Consider the following 18936-nt stretch of genomic DNA (forward strand, 5'->3'; position numbering starts at 1 on the left):
GTTTCTAGTTGGAACAGGGTCCCCTCACCCATTTAGTTCTGGACTTTGGCAGTGAACAAGCACGAAAGGTAAAGTTCTGGGCAATATAATAAACTTGTTTCCCCTTACAGCTGATGGCCCTATATCCCCTCTCCCTTGAGCATGTGGTTCCCCATTGTTAGGATTCCAGCCTCATTCAGAGATTCCACAAACATTTTGGGCGGAAAACAACCTTTTTCATAAAGCCTCATCCTTCCACCCCACTCCCACCACTACTGTCTTCCTCTCCTGCTACTGTTGTCTGACTCCAGGAAAAGAAAGGGATGGTGCTACCCTTAGGGTCGGTAAGGTCTGGGTGAGCCAGGCAGGCATTCCCCACTCTTACCACTTTCTTAAGCTTTGGAGACAAAGGTCTTTCCACCCTGATGCTGTGGGAAAGGGACAGGATTTAGCTGTGTAGTAAGTTTGAGAGCCCCAAATATCAGTGTGAAGTATATTATTTATATTCAGTTACTCCCTGTTCCCCTTCCAGTTTTCCTTTTCAGCCCCCCTCCTGTTATTAAAATAAGCCACCACCTCAAGGACCAGTGCTTCTGCCCTTATGAAACCCTTGAACTGCTCCAACTAGACACCCCTTTATCAACTCCATAATCTTTAATTATTACCCTCTTATTCCTCAAAATCTGATGACACTTTTCTTCCAGGCTCCTCAGAAGTCCTGCTTGGTGACAGGTTATTGATTGATAAGTTAGGAGCTCCTTTCCCAAGTGCTGCATTTGTATAATAAATAGATACCTTCCAGAGCTTCAGCCTCTCATAAGATAATGATAATGGAGAGGACTTCAGCTGGGTGGCAATTGAACAAACTTGGGAGAGGACGACCTAGTCCCTTCTGACCCTTAGTTAGCACTCAGTTTAGGATTCCAAGAAAAAGCTGGAGGGAGTCCTCTTGTGGCAGTTGTTTAAACCCAGCTTCTTTGGGGGTACATGAAGGAATGATGGGGCTACTTAACTTGGAAGGTAAATGCTTAGCACTCGGATCTTAAGACAAACGGCAACCACATCTTCTCAGAACATGAACAGCTCTTTATTCATTACTTGTCAGGAGACCAGGGCTTAGGGTCCATTTCAGGATTATCCGGGCAAGGGAGCTTCCAAAATGAGCCTAGAGAAAGCCAGTGGAAGGCCTTGGGTGGGTCCAGGTGGGATGGAGGACAGAACTGTCCCCTTCATTCCAGAATATGGGTGCAGCGATGGGGAGAATGAGTGTGTGGGTATGTATGAGTTTCTCAGACTAGAGGTATAAGGCCTGAAAGCTCTGGGGAGTTACTGCATCACTTCCAGTCCAAGTGCCTAGATTGGTCAGGGCAGAAAATCGACAGGTATTTATTTAGTACCTTCTGTTTCCAGACCTGTGCTAAGAATGGAGTCAAACCACTGTACTGAGGGAGAGACCTGGAAATTCATTTCTGGGACACTCTGGAATTCTTTGGAATACCCATAGTGCACCACGTGGGGTAGCGACAGTTGGGGAATAATTATGTAGGGGATATCCTTTCCTTTGCTGCTGCTTGGCACAGGCAGGGGTGTCTCTGGGCAGGTGGTCATAATACTAAGAACAGGCTTTTTTTCCAGTTCTGAAGGATGTGGAGGTAGGAGGGCCAAAGTCCAGTTTTCTACTTTCTAACCTGGTGATTGGAGGGATGGTGTATCATGCTGGTTACTGGGAATGATAGGAACTAAATGACTTCCTTCCTCTGCAGGTTTTTCATTATTGAGTTTCCTGGCCTTGTTTGCTGGGATGGGGTTAAGCATGACCCTGAGTTCCTGAGAAAAGGGTTAGGTCTGAGGAAATCTGAACCTTGAGTACAGTGAAGGGGGGCGGGGGGCAGTGCCACTGCAGGCAGTGGTTAGAGGTCTGGAAGTGAGGAACTTGGATCGGGACTGTTCACCATCAAGGCTTGAAGAGGTGAGTGCCTGCTTGTGTGTCACTTTAGTCAGGGGCTGCAGGAAAGAGGATATGAACTCTAGTTTAGGAGTAAATCTGGCCTCTGAACTGGATATGGTGGAGTAGAGAGCGCACTCAAGCCAGAACTCTGGCTATCTGTACCCAAAACTGAATAGCTCTACCCTACCACCCTTCCTCCAAACCAGGTGTTGAGAGCTGTCTCTGAGGAGGTCTGGCCAGCCAGTCCAGGTCAGATGGGAGATTTCAGAATAAACTTGTCTACCTCGCACCTCCACCCTTCCATCCCATACATTGTTAAGAGCTATCCTAGAACAGAATTGAGTACTAGGCCTTTTAAGGGTTGTGGGGCTTAGCTTGGGGTTCTGAACCACAGGGATTTGGATATTCTGAGTTCTGAAAGAGGGGTGCCCTCTTGGCTTTGGGTAATAGATAAGCAATGGGGCATCTTGTTTTTGCCTATGCCAGATCTTGCATTAATGGGATGATACCTCCCTGGCTAGAACAGCTGCAGGGGAGAGTGGGGAGGGAGGTAATACTTCATTCTTGGATGAATGAGTGCATAACCATACCTTTAAAGCGAAAATATCTAGTACCCTGGCTGGGTGGCCCAGGTGGCTGGAGTGTTGTCTCATACACCAAAAGGTTGTGGGTTTGATCCCCAGGGTCAGGGCAGTTGGGGCGCATACAGGAGGCAACTGATCAGTGTTTCTCACATCGATTTCTCTCTCAAAAATCAATAAAAACATATCCTCAGGTGAGGATTAAAAAAAAAGAAGAAGAAAAGAAAACATCTAGAGAGTCAGGGTGTGCATGCCCTTAAAAATATGGCATTAGCCCTGGCCGGTGTGTGTAGTGGTTAGAGTGTTGACCCATGCACAAAAGGGTGTATGTTGAGTGCAGTCTGTTTGTTTACATCAGCATCACCACAAACTGGTCTATGACACTAGGACAGCTATGATATCTATGACATCACTAGGCTATAGGATTTTTTTTAGCTCCATTATAATCTTAAGGGACCACCATTGTATGTGTGGTTTATCATTGAAGTGTCATGCAGCGCAGGACCATTTATCTTGTTAGTTTATTTAATATTTAAGAAATATTGTAACCAAAGTAATTTTTGTAAAACACTAAAACAATATATAAATATACAGTGTAACATGTGGAACCTGTTCCCTTCTACTGTTTTCCCATCCCCAAAGGTAACCACTCTCAGCTATTTGGTGAGCATCCTTCTAGTTCCTCTTCTAAATATACTACACAAATTTGGGGAGAGGTTAAACTCTATAAAGGAGCTAATCACATCTTGTCTTATTTTTTAAAACAATGTATACATTTGAGATTTTCCATATTAGTATAGTTAGGTCTTTGTTTTTAGTGTTTTTTTTTTTAGTATTGTATATTTATTCAAAATAAAGCTTTTGTGTAGAATCTGTTATGTTCATGAGGGTATTGTTCAGCTAGTACCTGGGGGACTTCAGACATGGTCACAAACTTGTCCTTGCCATCAGTGAGCTCATTTTTTAAAGGAGATGGGGAGGAATGAGTGGGGCATACACAAATAACCACAACACAAGAAAAATAATGTCCTTGAGTGTATACCTGAAGTTCAGAAATAAGGGAACTCACTTCTAGCTCAGAATCAGTGATCATTGAGCTTGGCCTAGAGTGAGCTTGACAGGTGAAGGAAGAGCATGGACCCTGGGCACAGAGATGAAAACATGATGCAGGTTCACCTGATGTCAGACTTCGAAAAATTCCAAGTTGAAAGGTTGGGAGTGGGAGAGGGATGCTGCCTTTGATAACTGCTGGAGTGGGATGGCCCAGCCAAATGCTGCAGGGATAGGTGTGAGGAGACCTGGATCTTTGAGGCAAGGTCAGAGAGCAAACCAGCTGGACTCCGGCAATCTTGGGTTTGAATTCACCACCTAGCTAGATGACCTTGGGCAAGTTACTTCACCTGAGCACCCAGTTTCTCATCTGTAAAATAGAAACAATTATGCCTACCTTTCTGGGTGGCTTTGAGGATTACAGACTAGTGCCTGTCACACAGTAGGTAGTAATGGGTGCTATTGTGTGTCCCAGCCCCTAGCCTCCAGATCTTAGAGGGTAGGGAGGGCTCCCTGTGGCCTCCTCCCTCCAGGAGGTGGGGACAAGGTGGAGGAAGGGCTGCAGGAGGAGGAGCTGATGCGTCTCGGACCCACCCCCGTCCCGTTCAGTCTGGCCTGGGCGCTGAGGAACCGCTGTCCTAGCCACCGCCACCCTAGCAGCCTGTCCTGGTGTCCCCCGGCCTGCTCCGCGTTCAGTCATGAGCCTGCGCCCTTCTCTGCTCCCGCTCTGTCTGCTGCCGCTACTACTCGGTGGGACGGTGTGTCGGGCTGAGACTGGGTTCGAAACCGAAAGTCCTGTCCGGACCCTCCAAGTGGAGACCCTGGTGAGGAGATTGTCCCAGTCAGTGGGGCAGGTCCTGTGCGCGAATACAGGTCTAAATGAATCTGCGAGCCGGGAGAAGTGCGGGGACTGAGTTGGGAGGTGTCGGGTCTAGGGGCATCTTTGGAGGATCCTCCGTGACTCCTGTAGTCCGATCGTAGGTGGAGCCCCCCGAACCGTGTGCGGAGCCCGCCGCCTTTGGAGATACGCTTCATATACACTACACGGTGAGGGGCTTGGGGGGGCCCAGGCGGAGCCTGGGAGGGGGCGGAGACCTGATGAAACACGTCAGCTTTGGCTTGGACACGTGGCATGTGGTGGGGGAGTAACAGGGCTCTGGGGTCTTCTAGCACGTGGCAGGCGGAGAGTGAGGGAAAGCTCCTTTTCCCTGCCCATTTCCCCTCCCTGCTTTCCCCCCAGTTCCTCCTGGGCACCAAGAAGTGAAGGGCGGAGAGATCTCCAAGAAGTGCCAGCCCTTTGGGGCTTCCTGCTCCCTTCTGCCCCCAGGGGAGTGCTAGGCGGCCGCTGCTAGGGGCTTGCCCCGCCCTGCAGCCCAGGTGAGCTCGGCGTCTGCGGGGAGGGAGCGGTAATAGCTGTGTGCTCCGGATGCTCTTCCCCCAGGGCAGCTTGGTAGATGGACGCGTTATTGACACTTCCCTGACCAGAGACCCTCTGGTTATAGAACTTGGCCAAAAGCAGGTGATCCCAGGTATGTGACCAGTGCCTCCTACTCTTTATCCCAACCTGAGTGCTTTCTTAACCCCTTCAACCCCTAAGCTACCTTAGAAATGCCCGTGGAGTAAGACCCACGTCTCTCCCAGCCACCTCCTGAGGTTCAAACCCCACTTCTAATACCCCTCTTGCCCCATACCCTACTGGAAAGAAGCAGAGATTTGAGAAGTGGGGAGCTCAACTAAGGGTCAAGGGAGAACCTTTGATCTCCACTCCTGGGGTTTTGGGAATGAAGGTAGCTTCCTGTTCAGTTGTGTCTTCTTCCTCAAGGTCTGGAGCAGAGCCTTCTAGACATGTGTGTGGGGTGAGTATCTGGGCAGAGATGGACTTGGGTACTCCCTTTGCATGGGGAGAGGCCTTTCACTGCTATCCCTGCTCCTAGAGAAGGCAGGAGAACGTGGGGTAAAGGACCCTGGCTTTGTACCTGGGCATTGGGACCCCTGAGGGCATCCAAAGCCTCTCTGCCTCTCTGGCTGTGGGTTTTGTTGGAGGAGTTGAGGCATATAGGGGGATGGACACCTTTGCTGGTCAACCTGTTTGGTGCCAGGTGGGAAAGTTCATCTTTTGGGTATGAATACCCAGAGTTTTGCTGGTGGGGCTTCAGATGGACTGAATCCATTGGTCCACCTGGTCCCACCCCTGGCTGTGACTTATATTCTTTCCCTCAGAGAAAAGCGAAGGGCAATCATTCCTTCTCACTTGGCCTATGGAAAACGGGGATTTCCACCATCTATTCCAGGTAACTTGACTACAGTGCTCTCTCAAACCATCGAAATACCCAGTCTCTAAGAGCTACACAATTTGTCTGTAGCTTGAGAAGGTCTAAACTCAGTTTGCTAAAAGGGACAGGAGTGGCTAGGGCCTCCTTCTGGATGGCCACTTTTTTCCTGCTTATATCACCATAGGGACTAGAGAAGCTGTTAAGATCCCTGGCTTGCCCTGTGGCAGCCAGCAGCTTTTTAGAACGGAGACACCTGTTGTGCCGCATGGATCTGCTGCCCGTGTCACCCTTCCCAGAATTCTGGACTTCTTAGTTGCTTTTTTCCTACAATTCCAAACTGTGTCATTTGTGCGGTTGGCATGGCTTCTCCCCATATGTCCACCCTTCCTTTTAGCCTTCACCAGGGAAGAGATAGTAAAAATGATCACAGTCAAGTAATTTAAAATGAAATGAAACAAAAAACAACTTTTAAAAGCCAAGCCTACCCCATAACTTTAAAAGCTCTCACGGATCACTGCTGATATCTACTCTTGAAGGCCTGGGATTGGACAGATTTCTCAACATGTGTATCTCTTGCTTTTGGTTATAACAAATGTTCTGTGAGCTAAAGTGTGTTGTATATCAGAGTATTAGGGTAAAAGCTCTTATCCCAGTTCCAGCATAGAGAGAGAGCTGGAAAGAGAATAGGGGGACTAAAGAGAAACAAACTCTTACCCAAAACTCTATTACCTTCTGCTTTCTAGTGCTGCTTCTATCTGCATGTTTCTCCCCATGCCCCACCCCTTATTTCTTAAGACACATCCTTCTTTCTCTCCAGCTCTAAGGTTAAAACACTTAACTTTTCTAACAACTGCATTGAATATGCTCATTGGTGGAATTCTTAAAAGTCTAGTTTAAATTCAATTAATTTCAGCCCTGCAAAGATTGTATCCATGTGGCTGTTTAGAAATGCAGTACAGTTAGTATTGAGGTATCTCTCTCATAAATGGAGAACAGCGTGTACCTTTCAGATACACAGAAAGTTTTCCTGTGCTGTCAAAGACCCATCATGGACACCAAGCCACATTTGTATATTGGGGGTATGACTATCACTAGACTCTGCTCATAACTGTCTCTGCCTTTGTTTAAGGGAACTCAACCCCATATTTAAATCTTGCTGGCTTCATGGTTGTTGCTCTGGTGTAGCCTGTCTTCCTTGTTTTCATGCATTCAGAGTCCTGGATAAACTGCACAGAGATTCTAACCCTCACCTCCTCTCTGCCTCCAGCGGATGCAGTGCTGCAGTTTGACGTGGAGCTGATTGCACTGATCCGAGCCAACTACTGGCAAAAGCTGATGAAGGGCATTTTGCCTCTGGTAGGCATGGCCATGGTGCCAGCCCTCCTGAGCCTCATTGGGTATCACCTATACAAAAAGGCCAACAGACCTAAAGTCTCCAAAAAGAAGCTTAAGGAAGAGAAACGAAACAAGAGCAAAAAGAAATAATAAATAATTTTTAAAACTTCTTTGCATTCTTCACCTGATACTTTCTGAGGCTACTTTTGTAAGTGGGAATGAGGTGAAGGGGCTGGGGAAAAGGCATTCTGAGTTGGATTTTGTCTGGAGTGGAGGTATTTAGAGGCTTTGGATCACCTCTTCGCCTTGCCACCTCTTCCTGTCCTAACTTACCCCCAGGACCTGTTCTTGAATCTTCCCATCAGATCTCTAGGTCCTGAAGGTATGGGTTTTGGCTCCCATAGTGCCCTGACTCCAGGAGCAATGCTTCATTGAGAAATAAGCCTGGTAGTTGCCTAGTTATTCTTTCCATGCCCTGGGGCTACTATATTGCCATTGTTCTCAAAGTAGACTGCTCTGTCCAGTATGGCAAAGATATAAGGAGCTCATGAACTCTATGGGAACTTTTAATAACAAAAATTTCTCTGGAGGTTTGAAGAGGTTTTCTCTTTGTATCACAGGATGTGGGAGATCACGAGGGCTGCCTCAATGATGTTGTATGTGGTTGGACATTTTTTGTCACCTGGCTGGGTTGTAGGTGTGGACAAGGGCTGGGGTAAGTTACTTCGGTGGTTGACAATGAAGAGTGGGTTGAGCTGGCTCAGCACTTCATCACTCACTGAGATGCCATCCAAGTACTGCTTGAGCATCTCCCGCAGCTTCCCATTAATCTTTAACAATTGGGCACGTCTATGTTGGAGGCTCAGTTGCTCCAGTTTCACTTTGTTGTACCTTTTCCAGAAATTCTCCATCCCTATGTAGTCTGCTATCACCTGGGAATTGATTTAAAAGGAGGTATGTGGTGGGGTCTATTAGCGAATAAAGCCCAGGGTCCCATTATCCCCAACTTTAAGCCAAGACCTCTGGGCCCTAGGAACTTTACCTTTGCCAGCTCCTCAGTAAGCACCTCTGGGCTGATTTCCTCTGTCTCCTCCTGCTCCTCGGGAGTAAATGTAGATGAATAAAAAGGCAGCACTTTTTCTTCCTCTGTTTCAAATTTCCTGCATATTTCAGCAAGTTTAAGGATCCTTTCACCCTATTGAAAGCAAGAAGACACTTTTTATTAGAATAGTGGAGTTGATTCCCTGGTTCACGCATCCAAGTGGGAGACAAGAGTAATATACACATCTAAAACAGAGTGCTTACTGTGTGCCTTGCACTATTACAAGAATTTTATATTCTTATAAAATGCACTCTTTTTTTTTTTTATCTTCACCCAAGGATATTTTTCCATTGCTTTTCAGAGAGTGGAAGGGAGAGGAAAAAACACACATTGATATGAGAGAGACAAATTGATTGGTTGCCTCCCACACACACCCCGAACGAGGCCGGTGATCGAGCCTGCAACCAAGGTATGTGCCCTTGGCTGGAATCAAACCCAGGATCCTTCAGTCCAAGGTCTGATGCTCTAACCACTGAGCAAAACCAGCTAGGGCATAAAATGCACTCATTAATTCATTCAATTTAAGATGTGAGAGGGGAGAGAACATGAAATTAAAAAGATATTCCAAGTATCCACTCAGGCAGGAAGCAGGAGGAAGCCTCGTCTACTGCTCTCAAACCCCTTTTACTTTGCAAGGAGACCGGGTTCCTTGGTTTTGTTTGGATCACCCTCTCCTTATTACCTTGTCGACAATCTTTCTCAGGGCTTTGAGGGTTGCATTACTCTCCAGTGTGAGTTTGACTAAATTCCCCTGTGCTGTTTCCCGGGCCTGAGTCCTTTGGGCCTTAAGTTTTCGTAGTTGTACAAGGACCAACTCCTTGTCATCACGAATGTACTGGTTCTGTTCTTCACTCTCACGGCTGTGCACCAGGATCTTGCCTTTTACAATAATTATGGAATCCTGGAAGAACAGAGTAGATTAGAGGAAACACTGTACTAGCTGAAGGTCTCCAGTCAGACAGGTAGAAGAACAGTTTGGGGACTGAAATCAAAGCATAGCATCCTTCCCCAACCAGTGATGAGGCCTAGTGGAAATTGGGGGAAGGTAAAACAGGGGATAATGGAGCAGTTAAAGCAATGAGTATTTTTCGTTGGCTGCACTAACCTGTAGTTTCTGTATTCTTTTCATCTGTGCTTCAATATCTTTGGAGCTCTTCTCGTCCTTCACCTTCAGGGTCTCAAAGGCAATCTTTCGATCCTCTGTGGCATCAGTGTAATGCTTGAGTGCATCCTGGAACCTTCTCCACAGATCTTCTACTACATTCTCTAGTTGCAGTCTTAGAAAGTGCTTCTCTTCTATATTCTAGGAAGTGGCCCCAAAATAGCCAATGCTTAGAATTACCCTATTAGTGCCCTTTCACGTCCACCAGCAACCTCACACTCTTGCATTGTTTATAGCATAGTATAGTGCAGGGGTTGCCAATGAAAATGCCTACAAAGACCAAGCAGATGATAATATAAATAAATGCTGTGGGCTAGATGGGGCCTATGGTGAGCCAGAGAGGAAATGCTCTTTGGTGGGGGGAGTGGGGAAGGCACAGCTGCTGGGTTCCACAGCTGTCTCCATTTGGAAATATTTACCTAGATCTTAAAATTTTTCAAGAGAAGCTGAAAATTTGGATTTTTATGTAAAGTTCTCCTAATTTTTAAATGTAGGGCCCTGATTAAAATTTTTTACAGCCTGGCTGGGCGTGGCTCACTGGTTGAGCATCAACCTAGGATCCAGGAGGTCGTGGTTCGATTCCCAGTCAGGGCACATGCCCAGGTTGCAGGCTCAATCCCTAGTCAGGGGTGTGCAGGAGGCAGCCGATCAATGATGACTCTCTCATCAATCATGTTTCAACTCTCTCTCTCTCCCTCTCTCTGAAATCAATAAAAATATATTTTAAAAAAATTTTTATAAAACACTACAGGGAAAAATAAAAACATAGAACCCCATACCCAAACCCAGGTCTGCAGGCTAGTTAGTTTGCAACCTCTAGGATGGTGGAAAGCATTTTGGGCCAAGGGGCCAGAGACTGAATTCTCCTTCCACTCTGCCACAAACCAGCAGCATGAGTTTGTCAGGTCATTTTATTTTTGTGGGCTTTAGTTCCTTCATCTACAAATCACAGGGATGAAGCCAGATCTCCATGTTGCTTTTTAGCTCTAAAATGCATTTCCTTGATATTTTATAATGATCCTTCCTCCTGACCAATTTTCACAAAAGTACAAAAGGCAGTAGGGGTACCTATAGTAGCAACAAGCATTTTATTGGTTATGTTGGTTAAAGGGATCTCTTTGAGCTCTGCTAGCCTTGAGCATTTTTCTCTCACTTCTCTCCCAGCTCTTGCCCATTACTTCCCCTCTGTACCTTGTTTTTGAGATCATCCCACATGCTCTGGAACTCCAGCTTGCTTTCATACTCAGAATCTATATAGTTCTGTTCCATGGCCATGAAGACATCTTGTAGGTAGTGAATCTCTTTTTCATGTTGGTCAATAATTGTCTTCCTATGGGAGATAAGACACTGTCCCTGCTCTGAGGGATAAAGCATATGGACCAATAATGACAACTCAAAGTAGTGTGTAATAAAACTATATGAATGGCACAAACTCTCAGGTACTGAAGGAGAACACGGGAGGAGGGCTCTATTCCTTTTAGGGCCCAAAAGAATGAACACGATTATTTTATTTTGCTTTTTGAATAGGTTAATATATTCATATAATATAAAAATCAAAAAGTGCAAAAGATTATAGTGAGAAGTCTCCTTCTTGTTCCTGTCCCCTGCCAGATGGGTAATATTTTGATAGTTGAAAGTGGGTGGTGAGGTATTACAAATAGAGACCTGGCACCAGCAAAGGAAGGCTAAGGCCACAGCTTAAACCTAAATTAGTTTAGAAGGAAGTCAGGATCTTTTCTGCTGGGTGTAATGTAATTAAGGTGGAATGCTCCAGGCTGCTGGCCACCTGCTTACAGAGAACTCCTTGTAATAGGCTCTGTATACTCCCCTGGACTCAAACCCCCATACCTTTCTGTCTCAAACTCCTTGGTTAGGGTCTCCAGCTCCATGTTGTAATTCTCCTCCAGGAGGTTGAGTCGGCATCTCTGCAGGGCCAGCAGGTGGTCAATGTTGTGCAAGTGGCTGCGAAGGGCGTGGCCATACTGCTCCTCAGCTTCTGACAGGTCCTTAGCTAAAGACTGGGTAGGAAACAGAGAGTTACCATTTTGGCTGGATGGCTTCTGTGTGAGAAAATAAAAAATATATTCAGCTGATTAGTTGGATGGTATTAATGGCATTTCCTCCTAGCTCCTAATGCCAGTTCTTTGGCTATAGGAGTACTGGTTCTCCCACTCTTGAATGTAAAGTCAGAGTGACATCAGAGAACCCCATATAGCCAGCCAAGTCCTAGGGACAACAAACATTTACAATAATGGGGCTACCACTAAAAGGAATCCGAGATTCTCAGAGAAATGGCTGCTTTGAAATCTGAGGCCAAAATAAACAAGTTGAACATAGGATGTCTTGTCAGGGAAGAGAAGGAATCAAGCATTTGCCCCACCTTTCTTATATAAACTATACCTTTGGGTAAATGATGGGAAGTATCTCTCTTTTTTTTTTAACCCTCACTCGAGGATATTTTTTCCATTGCTTTACAGAGCGGAAGTGGGGTGGGGGGAGGATTGGTTGCCTCCTGCATGCACCCTGACTGGGGCAGGGGATGGAGCCTGCAACCAAGGTACATGCCCTTGGCCGGAATTGAACCTGGGACCCTTCAGTCCTTGGGCCACTGAGCCAAACCAGCTAGGGTGGAAGTACCTCTTTATAGACTTATTCAAGCTAATACATGAAAAAGGAAGGATACCATTAGGAAAACCAGCATTTTGCAAACCCCAATGAATTAATGAGAATCAACAGCTGCTAACATCACAAAAAGAGAGATAATTAGACATTTATGTGCCTCCTGATGGAAGAACACAACACCTCCAGGCTTCTAGATCCAATTACCTACCAAGATAGAAGAAGGGCAAAGTAACATGTTAAACTACAATACAGAATATTATGCAGTTATGAAAAACAAAATGAAAAGCCCTTTATGGGCTAATGTGGAATAATCCCCAGGACATATACTTAAGTGAAAAAGGCAATGGGTAGAACAGTACGTAATACTACCATTTGTGTAAAAAAAGGTTTACTCATGAAACTAAAATTATTGGGATGGGCTTTGGGTAGCTGGAAGGAACCAATGGGAAGGAACCTTTCACTATGTAACTTTTTATCTTTTGAATTTTGGACAATGGGAATGTATTACCCATTCAAAAAAGTGAAATAAGCCCTGGCTGGTGTGTTTCAGTTGGGTGAGTGTAGTCACATGCACCAAAAAGTCATTGGTCCGATTCCCGGTCAGGGCACATGCCCAGGTTGCTGCCTCGATCCCCAGTAGGGGGCGAACAGGAGGCAGCCAATTGATGTTTCTCTCCCTCTCCCTTCCTCTCTCGAAAATCAATAAAAATATTTTAAAAAATTAAAATAAAATTAGAGTAAATAAAACAAAGAAGCATTTACTGAGTTCCCATATGATCCAAAACACCTTGAGTCCACTCACTGTGAACTACCACAACCTCTATGCATAGCTAACTTATACCATATATGTTTACATGAAAAAGGATCTTATGAAATAGGTTCTGATAACGGATGACTATTTACTCAATGAATGTTTACCAAACCTGCTATGATCAGCACTGTGCTGGATGCTGAGAATTCAGATATTAAAAGACATGCTCACTGCCCTCAAAGGAGCTTGCAGTCTTGCAGTAGGAGAAGAGTTATATAAACAGAACATTACAGTTTAACATGGAAATTGCTACGAGGTTAATGATTTACCAATGGCCATGGGATATAAAGGACTGAGTGCCCACATTTAACTAAGAGCACTGGGAAAGGCTTCACAGAAGAGATGTCATTTGTATCACTCTTGAAGGAGGAGTAAGTTTGCCAGGGAGACTGAGGAGATGGGAAAATTCCAGACAGAGGAAACAACATGTACAAAGGCACAGGTAAGAAACAAGGCTGGCTGTGTGAAAGGTACAGGTAGAGGGTAAATCTTGAAGGGCTTTGCTGTTCTTTCCGTAGAGTATGGATTTTTTCCTGTAGAAGAGGGGAGCCACTAAGGAGATTTAAGCAGTGGAATGACAAGATCAGATTTTGTTTTAGAAAGATAATATGGAGGTTCAGGTCAAGATGGTGGCATAGATAAAAGCAGTATTTGAATCCTACCACAACCACATCAAAATTACAACTAAACTACAGAACAACCATCATTAAGAACCACCTGAAGCCCTAGCTGGTTTTGCTCAGCGGTTAGAGCATCTGCCTGCAGACTGAAGGGTCCCAGGTTCGATTCCAGCCAAGGGCACATACCTTGGTTTCAGGCTGACCCCCAGAGCCCCATGCAGGAGGCAACTAATCAATGTGTCTCTCTCACATCGATGTTTCTCTCTCCCTCCCGTCCTCTCTCTCTGAAAAGCAATGGAAAAAATATCCTCTAATGAGGATTAAAAAAAATTAAAAATTAAAAGAACCACCTGAAATCTAGCTGAACAGAAGTCCTCCAATTAAGGATATAAAGTAGAAGCCACATTGAGACTGATAGGATGGACAGAGCTGCTGAATGGCTGGTCCCACACCCACATGTGGAGGGATATCTGGATGCAGAGGTCCCCCCCTTAGGCACGAGGGGTCCCAGCCCCACACTAAGTTCCCCAGACCAGGGTTCCAGTGCCAGGAAGAGAAGTCCCCATAATTTTTGACTATAAAAACCAGTTGGGGATTGTGGCTGAGTGAGATGAGGGCTTCTGGAGTCGCCCCAGGCAGTTCTTCTTAAAGGGCCCACACATGAACTTACTCAGACTCACTTGCTTTGAGCTCCAGTGCTAGGGCACCAGGGACATACAGGGAAGAACTGAGTTGTCGGGCAAGGAACTGAGTTGTCTGGCATCAAGGCGAGAGCTGGAGGACCAGCTTTTTCCCCAGACAGAAGTGCTGGCAAAGCCATTGTTCTTTTTCTGCGCCTTCCCCCCACAGAGCCTGCAGGCCGGTACCATATCTGAGTCTCCATCAACCTGGCTAACACTGTTGGTAAGGTCTACTGTGCCTCAGAACTCTAATATTGTATAGTAGTGGTTTGGGGCAGTAGATGACTAAAAAGAATGGCTCCTCTAAGTGAGGGAGAAGGATGACCACCCAATATTCTATTTTTAATTTTAGTGAAAATTGTTATCACCAATAGCCTGGCTTCATCACAACCTGCTTCTTGTGAGGGCTTTAAGATTGAGTAATTAATTAATTTTTCTAGGCCCATTCTATTAAGAGAAGAGAAAAGGCAGCCATATCCAAGTATTTCCTTGAGAAGAACACCTACCTTGATGACACTGTCCTTGCAGTCCACCACTCGTTCAAATGTCTGGCTGAGGATCTCGATGTCCTTATGAAGCTCTCTGGTCTTGACTTCTCGAAGAACAGTTCTCCACTGTGTGTTAATCTTATTAAGGTTCAGAGCACTATTGTGCTCCTCTTTGGCCAGCTTGTCCTGTGTGAAGGAATAAATGCACCTGAGGGAGGTCAGGGCCAAAAGCCCTGATGCAGTACAACAAACAAAATCATACTTAGTTTGTCCGCTGACACCTTTACCCTTTGTCTTTTCTGAGGGACAAAAGTTTCTGATGGCTAACACTCAGGTAGTTCCTGTTCTTGTTTTGGGAGAGTCTCAAGACAGGAACGGCCAGATGGCATTTTAAGGAGGAGAAAGGTGAATTTCCTTTAGGGTGGAGGCATCAGAGCAGGACACTGTAATGACCCATCTCCAGGGAGACTATCAGAATTTCAAACAGCTGGGACAGCTGATAGCATCTACTGTCCCAGTTCTGGGGCTCAGTTGTGACTACCAAGCTCTATACCACCGCTCCTCCTTCCAAACACTGCTGCCTGAAATCTAAGTATATTTGGGCCTCAAGATTTCCAGAGGAGGGAGGCCAGCGTGAAAATGAGGCTGCCACGACAGGGTTAAAGCAGCAGGGTCAGAGCAAGGGGTGGGTGGGGTTGGGTAGGGAATAATGCAGAAAGCCATCACCTTCAAGAACTGGCTCAGGAGCCTCTCCTTCTTCTTGGCCATCTCCTCCTCTGCCAGCAACTTCTGCTGAAACAGAAGCAGCTGCTCCTCATCGGACAGGGGCGTCTTCGCCTTTTTTCCTTTCTTGGGCATAGCTGGCTAGTGGACTGGATCCAGGCAAGGGTCCTGGACCCGCCACGGCCAGCGTTACAGGGGGTAGAAAGGAAGCGTACCCAGAAAGAGGCCTTCTGGAACTGCCCCTGGACGGTAGGGGGACCGTAGATCTCAGTCCTGGGACAAGACAGAGCCTGGGAGAGCGGGGAGCCGGGGCTCTCAAGCTGAAAGACGCTTCTCCGTCTCCTAGCAACGGGATCTCGCTAAAATGGCGCTGAGGCTCGGAAGAGAGGCCCTGCCTTGGAGCGCCCTCTGCCTCCTGGAGGACCGCAGTGAGTTTTTGTTTTGTGTGGGGGTTTTTTATGGTGTTTTGTGTTTTGTTTTATTTTGTTTTGCTTTGCTTTGCTTTGCTTTGTGTTTTGTTTTTTGAGAGAGGGTCGTTTTACCTCACCAAATCCCTGGTCTCCTAACGGAACCTTTTAAAACCTTTTTTGTTTGTTTTTCACAGAATGGCCATATTTTAAAATACAGATAACAAATTTTGGAGAAATTGTAATATGGAGAAATGGGAACCCACATGCATTGCTGGTGGGAATGTAAAATGGTGCAACCACTTTGGAAGACAGTTTGGCAGTTTATTTTCCCCCCTTACTCCTCCCTCCCTCCCTCCCTCCCTCCCTCCCTCCCTCCCTCCCTCCCTCCCTTCCTTCCTTCCTTCCTTCCTTCCTTCCTTCCTTCCTTCCTTCCTTCCTTCCTTCCTTCCTTCCTTCCTTCCTTCCTTCCTTCCTTCCTTCCTTCCTTCCTTCCTTCCTTCCTTCCTCCCATTGTCTATACTTAACAATTTATGAATCAGGCAGCATCCCATCTAGTAAACAGAGATTTGATCTAGCAGTTTCTTAAAATTTTAAACATAAATTTACCATGCAATAATTTACCATTATTTTACTTTTCGATATCAGTCTAAGATATCTGACTACATGATAGATATCATGCTACAATATGAATAAATCTCAAAAACATGCTGAGTGAAAGAAGCCAGACACAAGAGACCACATATTCACAGGGTCCTTTATGTGAAATATCCAGAAAAGGCAGAAGCATTGTGTCAGAGAAGGCAAATGTGTATCCAGAGTAAATGTCTATTTCAGTAAGGACAAAACACTGCCCTTGCATGATGAAAGTGGTCTAATGTAATCAACCTGTTCACCTAGGGGAATGGTGCCATGTAGGGGGACCTAGTGTTGGTCTTGGCTACTGGCAGATTGGGCACTCAGTGATTCCCATATCCTGGTTGGCCTTGGTAAGTGAAAGTTCATGTGGCTGAGTTCATGCATAACCTTTATTGCTTTGTTTATAAGTCTGTTGGGCAATGATAGGGTGGCTGGGAAAAGAGACTGACTGATAGCCACAGAACAAGTCATCTTATCCACTTGATTATTAAAGTCCTCTGCTGAGGTCACCCTTTGTGTGCATTCACATGGGACACAAATATCTTTACAATTTTTTGCCCATTCAGCCAGGTCTACCCACATACCTCTTCTCCAAATTTCCTTATCACCAATTTTCTAACCATGTACCTTCCAAGACCCTGACCATTCAGTCAAACCATTGTCCACAGCCATGAGTTGATATATATAGTTACACATCTGGCATTTCTCCTTCCAAGCAAAGTGAAGAACCAGGTGCACTGCTGAAAGCTCTGCCCACTGGGAAGATTTCCCTTCACCAACAGCCTTCAGAGATATCCCAGAAAAGGGCTGTGGTACTGCAGCTGTTCAGTTTTGGGTGGTGCCTGCATATCATGAAGAACCATTTGTTAACCTGCTCCTCCTCTTCCTCTGTCAACTGATTATAGGGAATCCCCCGGAGGCCATAGGTGTAGGCTGGAAGAGAGAGGGTATGGGCATTTCGGCTGCTTCTTCATGTAACTTTCTTGTGCGTTCAGGGTTTACTCAGCCCCATCTTGTAGATATAGTACCACATACATTTGATGATGGAGTGCTGCTGTGCATACCCAACTTTATGGCTCAGTGGGTCAGATAACACCCAGTTCATGGTGGAAAGCTCAGGTCACATAGAAACTTGGTGACCTGAACTCTCCATGGTGGCCCCATTCAGTTAAGCATTCAATTTCTACTAACACCCAGTAGTAGGCCAAGAGCTGTTTCTCAAAATAAGTGTTTTGTAGTTATCTGCAGAGAGTGGCAGGGCTTTGCTCCAAAATTCTAAGGGCCTGGAGTGTGGTTCTCCAATAGGGGCCTGCCGAAGTCTCCAAATAGCATCTCAATCTGCCACTGCCACTCCAAGAACCATTGAATCTGCTGGATCATGTGGCCCAAGCAGCAGAGCAACTTGCACAGCAGCCTGACCTGTTGCAGAGCCTTCTCTTGTTCTGAGCCCCACCCCAAACTAGCAGCTGTTCAGGTCACTTGGTGAATAGGCTAGAGTAGCGTACCCATATGAGGAATGTGTTTCCTTCAAAATTCAAAGAGGCCCTTAGGTGTTATGTCTCTTTTTTGGTTGTAGGAGGGGCCAGATGCAACAACTTATCCTTTACTTTAGAAGGAATATCTTAATATGCTCTACACCATGGGTTCCATAAAATTTTGTTGAGCAGGAAAGCCCCTAAACTATGGCTAGATCAGCTTCAATAGAGGGTGTTGGTATCCCATGGTCAGGAGGTCCCTCCTGGAATCCAGTGCATGGCAATTAGCCTACATGCATCCCTCTGATGCCACAACAGAAGGACACCCCCCACATGGAATCTGAAATAGTTGGGGGCATGCCTGAAGGCTCTGAGCACACACTTAAGCAGAACAAAGGCGTACCCACTGAGTATGAAATAGGGAAAGGGCCCTAGCCAATTTGGTTCAGTGGTTAGAGTATCGGCTGTAGACTGAAGGGTCCCGGGTTCAATTTTGGCCAAGGGCACATAACTTGGTTGCAGGCTCGATCCCCAGCCCTGGTCAGGGTGCGTGCAAGAGGCAACCAATAGATGTGTTTCTCTCTTTTTCCCTTTCACTTACTCCGAAAAGAGATGGAAAAAATATCCTTGGGTGAGGATTAAGGGAGGGAGGGAGGGACAGGGAAAGGTATTCCCACACAAGGTGATAAACCCAGCACAGGTCATAATGGGCTCTTTATGTCTTGGTAAGAAAGTGTGCCAGGACCAAAGTCCATTCTTACATGGCCCAGCAAGGTTGGAAAGACTGTGCATGAGACTGCCTTTTCCAACAAAAGTTTTCCAACAGGTGATCAAGATCTCTGTGAGCTAAATTATGATATAAGGCTGCATAGTTGATACATCCCAGGGGTAGGCTAGTGAAAGTGTATTGCTGGCCTTGCCAACTGAAAGCAAACTGCTTCTGGTGGTTCTTATTGACAGGGATGGAGAAAAAGGCATTGCCAGATCAATAGCTGCATGTTAGGAACCTAAGGACTTGTGAATTTGCTCAAGTAATGGAAC

At 45.9% G+C, this 18936-nt stretch overlaps 3 protein-coding genes across 5 annotated transcripts in view; 2 read left to right on the top strand and 1 right to left on the bottom strand.

Annotated features, from left to right (window-relative positions):
* Positions 1–4231: 4231 nt before the first annotated feature.
* FKBP11 (FKBP prolyl isomerase 11) lies at positions 4232–7335 on the top strand. 3 transcript variants are annotated; one of them, XM_016201224.2, is made up of 6 exons: positions 4232–4382; positions 4540–4605; positions 5000–5087; positions 5381–5414; positions 5779–5849; positions 7099–7335. In XM_016201224.2, the coding sequence occupies exons 1-6, from the start codon at positions 4257–4259 to the stop codon at positions 7314–7316; spliced, it is 603 nt and encodes a 200-aa protein (XP_016056710.1). In that variant the 5' UTR covers positions 4232–4256; the 3' UTR covers positions 7317–7335. The 3 variants fall into 3 exon arrangements, with proteins under 3 accessions (XP_016056710.1, XP_016056711.1, XP_016056712.1); XM_016201225.1 differs by lacking the exon at positions 4540–4605; XM_016201226.2 differs by lacking the exon at positions 4232–4382 and having other exon boundaries at positions 4467–4605; positions 4799–5087.
* A 414-nt stretch (positions 7336–7749) lies between these two features.
* Positions 7750–15734, bottom strand: DRC2 (dynein regulatory complex subunit 2). The gene is made up of 8 exons (XM_016201220.2): positions 15378–15734; positions 14670–14837; positions 11279–11448; positions 10622–10760; positions 9374–9571; positions 8951–9169; positions 8209–8361; positions 7750–8098 (listed from the first exon to the last, which is right to left on the bottom strand). The coding sequence occupies exons 1-8, from the start codon at positions 15507–15509 to the stop codon at positions 7781–7783; spliced, it is 1497 nt and encodes a 498-aa protein (XP_016056706.2). The 5' UTR covers positions 15510–15734; the 3' UTR covers positions 7750–7780.
* Positions 15735–15765: 31 nt separating this feature from the next.
* The window catches only part of RND1 (Rho family GTPase 1), a 30313-nt gene continuing 27142 nt past the window's right edge, over positions 15766–18936 (top strand). Inside the window, exon 1 of the mRNA XM_016201221.2 lies at positions 15766–15802. The gene's annotated coding sequence lies outside the window, so the exon portion shown is untranslated. The remainder of the gene's footprint in view (positions 15803–18936) is intronic.

Source organism: Miniopterus natalensis, chromosome 2 (assembly GCF_054644295.1).
Source record: "Miniopterus natalensis isolate mMinNat1 chromosome 2, mMinNat1.hap1, whole genome shotgun sequence".
Classification (NCBI taxonomy): domain Eukaryota; kingdom Metazoa; phylum Chordata; class Mammalia; order Chiroptera; family Miniopteridae; genus Miniopterus; species Miniopterus natalensis.

What these genes read in the sequence shown, in the direction of transcription:
- DRC2 (XM_016201220.2), bottom strand. Translation starts at nt 15,509, where the DNA reads ATGCCCAAGAAAGGAAAAAAGGCGAAGACGCCCCTGTCCGATGAGGAG. An exon ending in TCCTGAGCCAGTTCTTGAAG is followed by an intron (nt 14,838 to 15,377) that starts GTGATGGCTTTC and finishes TCCTTCACACAG; the next exon opens with GACAAGCTGGCCAAAGAGGA. An exon ending in TTACTGAGGAGCTGGCAAAG is followed by an intron (nt 8,099 to 8,208) that starts GTAAAGTTCCTA and finishes ATCAATTCCCAG; the next exon opens with GTGATAGCAGACTACATAGG.
- FKBP11 (XM_016201224.2), top strand. Translation starts at nt 4,257, where the DNA reads ATGAGCCTGCGCCCTTCTCTGCTCCCGCTCTGTCTGCTGCCGCTACTA. An exon ending in CGCTTCATATACACTACACG is followed by an intron (nt 4,606 to 4,999) that starts GTGAGGGGCTTG and finishes CTCTTCCCCCAG; the next exon opens with GGCAGCTTGGTAGATGGACG. An exon ending in ATTTCCACCATCTATTCCAG is followed by an intron (nt 5,850 to 7,098) that starts GTAACTTGACTA and finishes CTCTGCCTCCAG; the next exon opens with CGGATGCAGTGCTGCAGTTT.